The 10,631-nt window shown below is 51.9% G+C and overlaps 1 protein-coding gene across 5 annotated transcripts in view; it reads right to left on the bottom strand.

Moving 5' to 3' along the window:
• The window catches only part of LOC141926908 (diacylglycerol kinase gamma-like), a 39,260-nt gene that overhangs the window by 3,772 nt on the left and 24,857 nt on the right, over positions 1-10,631 (bottom strand). For 4 of the 5 annotated variants that reach the window (XM_074833348.1, XM_074833346.1, XM_074833351.1 and 1 more), the window contains 3 exons: positions 10,382-10,502; positions 10,232-10,292; positions 4,171-9,661 (listed from right to left, as the gene is read on the bottom strand). In XM_074833348.1, coding sequence (XP_074689449.1) covers positions 9,563-9,661; positions 10,232-10,292; positions 10,382-10,502 — 281 coding nt within the window. In that variant the 3' untranslated portion in view covers positions 4,171-9,562. The remainder of the gene's footprint in view (positions 1-4,170; positions 9,662-10,231; positions 10,293-10,381; positions 10,503-10,631) is intronic. The other variant, XM_074833347.1, reaches the window with a different exon arrangement.

The following is a 10,631-nucleotide window of genomic DNA, read 5'->3' on the forward strand; positions in this document are numbered from 1 at the left end:
TCTGAACTGCTTGCAATAATTGCACAATTTCATCCTGATGTTTAATATTTGCTCCCTGGGAGGACAATAATCCTCTTTCTTTCCATAAAACTCCATGGACATGTGCTACCCCAAAAACATACTTTGAATCAGTCCAGATATTTACTTTCTTCTTTTCACTTAATTTGAGAGCTCGAGTTAAAGCAATGAGTTCTGCCTTTTGAGCTGAAGTGGTGCTAGATGACGCATTTGCCTCTATGATGGAGGTGTCTGTTGTTCCCACATATCCAGCGTATTAGACTCCCTGTTCCACAAAGCTGCTGCCGTCTGTGTGTAACTCCCAGTCGGAATCTTCCAGTGGTGTGTCCTTCAAATCCTCTCGACTGGAGTACCCATGTTCAATGGTAGTCCTGCTCCAGCTGCCCTTCTTCCTGTGTAGAACTTAAAAAAGACTGCAGGGTTTACCAGGTTAGTTGTTTTTAAAACCACATCATCTTGTTCAGTCAGGACCACCTGGTACTTCGTCATTCTGCTTGGGGATAACCAATGTCTAAACCAGTTATCACCATGTGTGGGACATATATTGTTATTGTTCTTCCCAAAGTCAATTCCTGGGCCTCTTGTATAAGCATCACCGTAGCAGCAACTGCTGGAAGGCAAGTAGGCCATCCTTTACTTACTGTGTCCAACTGTTTGGAAAAGTATCCAACTGGTCTCTTCCATCTTCCCGTTCTCTGGGTCAGCACACCCAGCGCAAGATGTTGTCCTTCATAAACAAACAACTGGTTAAATCTGGAAGTCCCAGGGCAGGTACAGACCTTAGAGCTCATTTTAATTCTTTAAAGGCCTGTTGCTGATGTGGGCCTCATACAAAGGGAAAGTTCTTTTGAGCTTCATACAATGGCTTAGCCATTAGACCGTAATTCATTACCCAAAGGTGACACCACCCAGCCATTCCCAGAAGGGCCCTTAGTTCATGAACATCTTCCAGCCCCGGTATACCACAAATGGCTTCCTTACAGTCTGTTCCCAATTGCCACTGTCCTTCTGAAATCTTAAAGCCCAGATATATTATAGCCTGGCTTGCTGTTTGGGCTTTATTTTTGGATATCTTGTACCCGTTTAGTCCAAGAAAATTTAAAAGTTCTATTGTTACCTTTATGCAGGTGGATCTTTCTTCTGTAGCAATCAGTACGTCAGCCACATATTGCAACAGCAAGTGTCCGGGCTTTGGCTGTGAATCATCCTGTTTCTATACCTCAAGTTCCTTTGCCAGCTGATTTCCAAAAATGGTCAGGCTATTTTTTTTTTTTTAAATCCTTGGGGTAGTCTTGTCCATGTCTGTTGCATTTTTTTTCCTCCCGTTTGTGGATTTTCCTACTCAAAGGCAAACAATTTTCTGCTTCCCTTCTCCAGAGGCATGCAAAAGAAAGCATTCTTTGAATCAAGCACTGTAAACCACTGATGGGTCTTTTAATGCTGTCAACAATATATATGGATTTGCCACTACAAAATAAATGTCCTTAACTATCTGATTCACTGCTCTTAAATCTTGTTACTAACCTATATGCACCCGAAGGTTTCCTAACTGGTAAAACTGGAGTATTATATTTAGATTCACATTCCTCAAGGATTTTATATTCCAAAAGCTTGTCAATCATTTCTTAATACTCCGTCTAATTTCTGGTTTAATTGGGTACTGTTTAATCCTTACTGCTCTTGCACCCTCCTTCAATTCTATTTTCACAGGTTATGCTAATTTTGATTTGCCAGGTTTATCTGTTTCCCATACTATAGGGGTTACTGCTAGATCTACTTGCTGTGGAATTTCTTGTTCTTTTACTCTTTCTTGTATCATCAGGATTTCTCCTGTCTTTGATTCAGGTATTTTTAGGAAGAGTTCCCCTTCCTCAAAAACAATTTGTGCATTTAATTTGGACAAGAAATCCCTTCTTAACAAGGGTATCGGACATTCTGTTACATACAAGAATTTATGTGTAATCATTTTGTTCCCAAATTTTAAATACAGGGCTTGTAGAAATGGCCTGTTTTTTCTTTCCTTGTTGCTTCCCTTATGCGTGCTGTTTTCATTTCCAGTTTCCTTTTACAGGTATTCAATACTGAAAATGTTGCTCCTGTATCTACCAAAACTTTAACCTCTTTTTCTCCCAGCTTGATTACAACCAGAGGTTCAGCTGGGTTCCCCTTCGGTCCCCTTCGTTTGTCCAAAACCATTATTCTTGCTTCCTCTTGCTGCCCACCCGCCTTGTTTGGACAGTCTCGTTTCCAATGCCCTTCTTCTTTACAATATGCACATTGATTTATTCCTAAAGGTGCATTAAGATTTCGGTTTCCAGAATTCACAAATCCTCCTCTTCCAACAGCCCCTTGTCCTCTTCCCCGGCCTCGACCTCTTACTGATGTTCCTGCTATTACAGCCAGCAGTCTATTCTCTCTAATTTTCCTCTCCTCTTTCTCTCGATTGTTATAAACTTTCCATGCCGCCTCCAACATTTTACTTAAATTCCTTGAATCCTCTCCCTCCAGTTTCTGGAGTTTCTTTCTTACATCTGGTGCAGACTGTCTCACAAAAATCAAGGCTAATAGTGTTTGAGCTGCCTCAGTTTCCACTTGCAGGTCAGTATATTTTATAGCAGCTTCTTTCAATCTTCCCAGAAACGCAGCGGGAGATTCATTTTTATCCTGTCTCACCTCGTATAGTTTAGACCAATTCACAGATTTAGGCATGGCATGTTTTAGCCCATATAGAACCCATTTCTGATACCGACTTAATCTTTCTCTATGCTCCACACGATTTGGATCCCACTGCGGATCCCCGGAAGGAAAATTTTGCTCTAAAGTTCCATCAATCGTCCCGCTCATCACTGCCACTTCTGCCTGTGCCTTACCCGTCCTCAATACCATTTGTTTCTCTGTGCCATTCAATAAATTATCCAATATTACTTGTAAATCATTCCAGTCTGGATTCTGTGTTCTAATGATTGTATCTACTATTCTGCCTACTCTCTCAGGATCTTCCCTGTATGTCCCTGCTGCCTGCTTCCAAGCCATCAAATCCATAACTGAAAGAGGCACTTTCACGTACACTGGCCCATCGTTACCAACTCCTTGTCGCAAAGGAGCTATTCCCTGTGCCTGCTGTCTAGTTCTCCTGGATATAGGAGTATGAATGACAACTTCAGCAGGTCCTTCATCCTCATCTTCTCCTCCACTACTTTCTGGCTCCGGTACTTCTACTGCTTGGTCTCTCCCACCTCCATATCCCTGTCTCTGATTTCTCTGTCCTCTTCGTGGAGGGACTATATCTAATTCTGGTCCTTCTTCATCTTCCTTGGGAGCTATATACTTTATGCACCTTTTCCCAATATCACGCGCAGAGCAACATTTCTTTACTTTCTTGTTTTCAGAAGTCAAAGCCATTACCAAATTATCTCTACTAATCAGTTTGCATTCCTTTTGCCAATCAGTTCGTTGTCTCAAATAAAAGAACAAATCTACATATGGGACTTCATTCCATTTCCCTTCCCTTCTACAAAACAACATTAACTGTAATACGGTATTATAACTCAAAGTTCCATTGGTAGGCCACTTTTCCTGATCTTCCAAAATATACAAAGGCCACCAGTAATTACAATACTCTATCATTTGGCTTTTATATAAGTCATCATGTATTTCTTCCCAATGTGTTAACAGACATCCTAATGGGGAACTCTTCAGTACCTTTCCATCAAAAGCCAAATTACCAACACTCTTACTCTCAAACAAATGTGTTAGTTTAGATGTCATTTCAAAATATTTTAAAATTCACACACACACAATCACTCAGTCTTTCACTTCGTTCTCCTCTGGCTGCACCCTCGTGGGGTAACAACTGCGGATCCGAACTCCGCACTCGCTTCGTACTTATTTGTACGTCTCAAACTCACACAAACACCACCAATTTTTTAATATTTTTTTCCCGATTTTTTTTTTAATACCAAAACACAAATACCAATAAAACAGGTTTTTCCAATACCCAAATTTGTCCAACTCTGCAATAGCTTTTGCTTATGTCTTATGGGCAGACACCTCGGCTTCCAAACCAAACAGGTACCCTTTGTCTAACCCTGCACAGCTTTCGCTGCATCTGCCAGGCACAAACCAAACCAAACCAAGTAAGAAGTGTCTTACCAATTCCAGGGGACGTCGCAAAGAGCCTTACGGATCGGGGATCGATGGGTATCCCCGAGAATTCCTCGGTGCCGGCTGGAACCGATCAGGTCCCCGACCCCTCCGGTCTCTTTCAGCGAGGTCCCATCTGGGTCGCCAGAAACTGTCACCAAAACGGGATAAAAGAACTTATCGACACCGATGGGATGTAGATAAGCAGACACTCCTTTATTAACGGCCGGGTGCGCAGGGGAGTTGTCTCACCAACAACGCACACCTAACTCGTGTAACATGCTGATTATAGAGGATACAGTCATACATATTAATGAAGTTCTCATACATAAACATGTCAATTCCTGTAATTCATTTTCATATCCCCACCTCTTTCCGGTCATGCGCACTAAAGCCCTGAAATGAGTCAGGGGCTGCTTTTGCGACCACCACAGACTGTCAACTCTTCAAAAAGACCCCCCAATGTTCTTGACTCAAGGACTTTGGCTCACATTGCAACTTTAACATGCTTCAAGGCTTTCTTATAATATAACTCTTAGTCTATAAGACAATAAATCACTCTTACTAAGCAGCCTAACAATTATACTTTGTTTGACAATATAATTCTCTAGTTAATGATTATTACTGGACTATGCGGCCTATGCAGCCTTGGTCTAGGGCTTTACAAAGGAGTTCATAGCAGCATAACTGATTACATGGTTACACAGTATTTCCATAGTTACTTAAAACAGTACACAATTATTTTTCTAACTATTATAAAACTAATATTCTTATAAAATTCTATTTGATTATTCAATCAAGATGATTTCATATCATAAACCCTAAAATCATCAACTTAAATCAATAACAAATCCATGACAATCAGTGAGACCCGCCGGTGGCCGCTCGTGGAGGACGCAGCACGTTGCACAGGGTGAATGAACTGCGTGGAGGCCTCGCGTGGCAGAGGGAGACTGGGAAATTATTGCTGGAGAAGGGACAAAGGAGGGACAGTGCTCAGTTACATACTGCTCTTCTCAGCGTGGAAGGAGAGGAGCCTTCTGCTTGATCCTGGGAAGATGCCCAGGGGCTAGGAAGCCTGTTGGTACAGGGTTGTCCTCACCATTTTGAAATCCTCAGCCTCAGGTCATGGGCTTGCTGGTGTCCTGGGAGAGCTGCCCAGCATGTCCCTGGGCTGCTGGTGGGCATTTCTCTGTCGATGTTGGGGTACTGATGAGCTTCCAGGGTCCTCCAGGGCCACCACCATCCCCCAGGGAGGACGCTGGTCATGGCAGGTAGCTTGTCTTCCATTGCGTCCTGGGTGAAATGGGGGGGGGGGCTGCCAGCACGTGCCACCCGCTGGGTGCCTGCGGGGGGGAGGGGAGCACACAGAGGGCACAGGGTGTCCTTGCCACCCGGGGACTGCTCCCGAGGGGCTCTGCAGGTGCTGGAGCTCTCACTTCCCCTCAGCACGCAGGCAACCAGGATTAAATCACCGCTGGTAAAATTAGCAGATGACACACGGGCGGGCGGGTGGCAAAACCTGGGCTGGGGAGCAAGGTGCTGGGGACAAGCAGGGTCATTGCAGAGCCAGGCACAACCAGTTACCCAAGGCGGCCGTGGCCCTGCACCAGCCGGGGGGGGCTGCTCAGCACCCCCGGTGCTCTTGCTGGCACAGGGTGAGGCAATTGGGGGCCAAACGCAGCTGTGGGGCAGGCGGGGGGAGGCTACAGGAGTGGCTGGGGAAGAGCCGAAGCCCCTGCAGAGCCACGGCTGGGAGGGAGGATGGCGACCAGCGCCTGCTAAATTTGGAGCCCGCTCAGGGAAAAAAAAAAAACTTAAAAAAAAAACCCCTGCAGGCTCCAAATTTAGCCAGTTGCAGCTCCCACCAAGTGCCGCTCCATCGCGCTGCCGCTGACAACATCCCGTCAGCCCCAGCACCTCCTGTTTGAGTCCCCGAAGGTGGGGACCCTGCGCCTGGCCAGGAATCGGGGAACCCCAGTACACCCCAGGACCAGCCGAGTATTTCATCACCATCTTTATTTGAGGCAAGCCCACAGTAGTCCAGGTGTACACGGCAACACGCGCTACGCTACAGACGCCATTTCCATGCAGGCAACCACGGCTACGCACACAGCAGGAGGACGGGGCCAGCGCTGGGCCGGGGCTCCCAGGGGAATGGGGTTCCCTGGCTCTCAGGGGTCCCCCAGCACGGCACCGGCTCAGGGGGGCACTTGCACACTGGCATCAGCGCCTGGGGCTTGGGGGAGGGGGTGTTTGGGGGGTCCCGCTCCATCCTGTGGCCTCTGGGGGACGAAGGGGGCTGAGCTGGACACCAAGAGGGACGAGGGGGTTTCAGAGCCTCACGTGCCCTCGGCTGCGTGGCGTATTCCTCCCCGGAGCCAGGGACAGCCGGGCAAGCATCCCAGCCCCTGTGTGTCCCCTGCTGGGCTGAAGGCCTCGCCACCTTTGGATTAAGGAGGTCGTTAGCTACCAGGCCCATTGAACCACGGTTTTGGCATGGCGGGAGCGGGCTGAAGCTGCGTCCCCCGGGGGAGATGGCAGGGACCGTCTGACTGATCATCAGAAGGGGATGTCTTACCAGGGCCCAGCACTCTTGGCAGACCAGTGCTGGTGTGCCATCATCCCACTGGCCCAGGGTGGTGGCCCTGAGCTCCCCATGGCTTTAAGCTCAAAGGAACACTCCTTGCCCCCGCTGTGCTGCCAGACCCACGGGTGCAGGCATGGCGTGACACCTGCTTTCTCCCCTCCGGCTCCACCACCACCGATGGCAAACCACAGCAGAGAGACCTGAGTGCTGCTCTTTGCCCGGAACCCAGCAAACCGTGACCAGGTGCAAGGAGCAGGTCTGTGGTGAAAACTGTTGCTCATTCCATGCAGGCACTTTCTAACCACAGCCCTGGGATAAAACCCCGGGTCGAGGCCAAGCAGGCAGGGAAATGGAGCCAAACCCGCTGCTATAAACGCTGCTGACCCCGTGTGTTGTCATCCCACGGATCAAATCCGTCACCCCGCCTGCCAGCAAAGCTCTGGAGATGGTTGAGGTTTTTTTCTTTCACCCTCCCCAAGCGTGGGGGCTGCGAGGCACAGCTGCTGTTGGGGGGGGCTGGGGAAACAGAGGCTGCTAGTCCCCGGGTTTATTTGGCCTAGCTCCCATATGCTTTCACCTGGCTACTCATTAACGGCTGCCCCGGGTGACGAGGAGGAGGAGGGCGGATTTATGCACTGCGGGTGGAGTGTGCCCATGTCCACAGGTCATGGCTCCGGTGAGCTGCGTCGATCTCTGCGCCTGCCGGCTGGGCCGTGCTCGCTCCTGCTCACTTCGTGGCACAGGGCCCCCTCCTCCTGGCTTCTTGGCTGCCTCCGGTGCTTTCCTATCCCTGGGCGTCATGTTGCAGTGAGCTCCTCCCCACCAGCTCGCCCTCGCCCTGCCTAGTGCTGGTGCTGAGGGCAGGAGAAGGAGCTGTGGCAGCCCACCAGAGCCTCCTCCTGCGCCCCGGCTGAGGGGTACTTGTGGGCTGGAGCCCAGGCTGGGGCTCTCCTGGGGCACTGCTGCCTCCTCCCATGTCAGCAGGGCCCTATGGCTGCTGTCAGAAACAGCCTCAAGCTTCAACAGGCGCCTAACAACACTGTCCCTGCCTGGGGAGGGTGATGAACCCTGAAACATAATGATGGCAGCACCCTCTGCACTGCCAGGGTGACGCTATTCAATGGGGACCTGCAGCCTGAGGAGGGACGAGGCGCTGGGCCAGCAGGGAGGACAGGGTGGCCTGTCCCATCGGGGCCTCCCTGCCCTGTGGAGGGGCACAGCGGGGACAAGCAGCGCTTTTCCTATCTGCAGCAACATCCAAGGGGCACGCGTCGCTCCGGGCTTGCTCACAGCAGCACAGGGGCCTCCACCAGATCCAAAGGAGCTGCCTGAGAGTGGGGGCTCATTTGGGAGCCTGGCGTCCCCCCCCCCACAGGGCCACCACAGGGGGCAGTGGGTGCCTGCAGAAGCAACCAGCACCCCTTTCCAAGGGCCAGTCCTGCCAACTTCTGGCTCCTGGGAGTGCCATGAAGTGGGGCACACATCCAGACCACCACCTCCTCCACGCATTCCTCCGTTTTCTGGTCCCCGTCACATCTTGGGGAGAAGCTGCGTCCCTCAGTCTGTCCCCATGCACCTGGTTGGGGACATATGGGTCCGTGGTCCCCCCGGCTGGACTCCAGCGGCCGGTTGGGTGAGGAGACAAGGAGCGGCGGGGTGGCGAGTGGTGGGTGCCCGTGCAGGCGGGGGGCTGGCAGCAGCATCTGCAAAGCTCCTTGGCTTCGGAGTGGGTCAGGGGAGACACGACCATGCGGAAACTGAGGTGTAACAGCTCTTCCTCGCTCCCTGCAGCCATCCAGGAGCATCGGAGACAGCACCGGTTGCCTCCAGGAGAGCATGGGCCTGGCAAAGCACATGAGATGTGTAAAAAAAGTGAGGGGGACACTTCCAAGTGAGAAGTGCTTCTGGATGTTTGTCCCCAGGGTCCCCAGCCCATGGCGCAGGCTGGCAGGCTTTAGGAGAGAGGAAAGTCCATGTGGAAGGAGGTGCCATGGGGGACAGCCCGCAGAGAAGGGATGTGGCGTTCGTGTCCAACCCAGGCTCATAAAAAAAGGTGACCCCCAAGGTCCCCCCAAAGTTTGCTAAATAAATACATAAATATGAACAAGAAGCCCAGAGCCAGGTCGTGGGGCTTTCCCAGGATTGGCAGCTCCTCTCAAATCCATTTTTTTGCCGTTTCCACGTAGAAACAATCTCCTCCCGTCCACCCTGCACTTGTCCCCACGGCCCAGGCACCGTCTGTCCCCAGCCTGTCCCACACCTCACGGCTCCCAGGGCTGGCAGCGAAGACTGTCTTTGCATCTGCTTAAAACCCATTCCAGAAGTGCTAGCCGAAGGCATGGCAGAGACCGTCTCCTCTAGGCTAAGAAAATAAATAACTTCTCCAATGTGCAAGGGTTGGTGGACAGAAAGCCAGTGCAGCAAAACATTGAGTGTCCTTCGAGAGGATTAAAAATAAATAAGTGAAGCTTAGCGTTTTCTTGGGAGCGCGTTCATCTGCAGCTCTGCCAGGGCGGGTGGGGGGTGTTATTTAAATAAAGGGAAAAAAAAAACCAACAGTCCTAGCGCTGCTCTGGTGAACGTGCTCCCCGCGCGTCAGCTTGCCTTCGCCCACCGCTTCCATCCCGGCTGGAGAAGACGCTTGTGGTGGTTGGGAAGGAGCCTCCAAGACCTTCCCAGGACACATGATCCCCACCAGGTTTGAGGGGGTGTGTTCTCTCCCCGCCACAGAGCAGAGATTTGGGAAACCCCCGCAGCGGGCAGGTGTCCGGGACGCCGGGTGTCTCTGGGCCGCGGCTCCTTGCGTGCTGCTTAATCTCGAGTTCGGTTTCTCCTCTTCAGGAAAAAGAAGCTGCTCTTCTGCGGAGGGCCCAGCAGCATCGGCACTTGGCTTTTATGTGTAATTTTGACCTAAAAAGAAGTGAAAAACCCAGCTCAGTAAGGGGTTCCTGGGCTCTCAGCCCTCCCGGGCATGCCCCAGCCCAGGGAGTGAGCCAGGAGCAGCTCAGCACCCAGCGCCAGGGCGAGGAGCCACTGCCACCCCCAAGTCGGGTCGTTAAATGTTTTGCTGCATGGGAGCAACAGCTCCAAAAATCACACCCAGGCAGCGCTGGGACGGGTAGAGGATTTCTCCTGTGGCCAAGCTGCCTGCCACAGGTGAGGGACTGCACTGCAGCCCCCCCCAGAAAGGATGCTGCTGCACCCACCCACCTGGCAAGGGATGAACGTGTCCCTGTCCCCACAGTTCCCATGACTTGCCATGAGTCCAGGGCCAGCATGGGTGCAGACAGAAGTCGCAGGGGGCTGGGCTCTGTGGCCACCCACCAGCCTCCCTCCAACTCCAGAGGCTTTGCCACGCTGCACGGGGAGCTGAGGCTGCCTGCCACGCTGCCAGTCCCTGCCCGCCCCATCCTGCTGTGCTGCCAGGCCCTGCTTGCTCCAGCTGCCCACGGCAGAGCTGTCCCCTCCCCAGGGACTCACAGTGCAGGACGGCTGCATCCAGGGCTCCCCGTCCACCTGCATGGGCAGCAGCTTGGATGTCCTGCAAAACACAAAGAGGGGGGATGCAGGGCAACACAGGCACCAGCTTTCGCTGGCAGTCGGGCGCTCAGCTGGGATGGGGACAAATACCTGATGGTGACAGACGAACACTGGGCCAGTCTCTTCCCAGCACTCTTCAGCCCCGTGTAGATCTGCCCCATCTCCATTGCGCCCTCCAGCCCCACCACCTCCAAGAGGTGGTCACTGAGGTCTGCAAGAGAGAGGGATCTGAGTCGGTCCCCGTGTCCCTGGGGATCCCCTGCCTTCTGCCATCATCCGAAGCATCAGGGCCAGCACACCAGGGCTGCTGGCCACCCTGGAAGGCAGCGGGGCTGGTGGC

The sequence above is a fragment of the Strix aluco genome, chromosome 9 (assembly GCF_031877795.1).
Source record: "Strix aluco isolate bStrAlu1 chromosome 9, bStrAlu1.hap1, whole genome shotgun sequence".
NCBI lineage: Eukaryota > Metazoa > Chordata > Aves > Strigiformes > Strigidae > Strix > Strix aluco.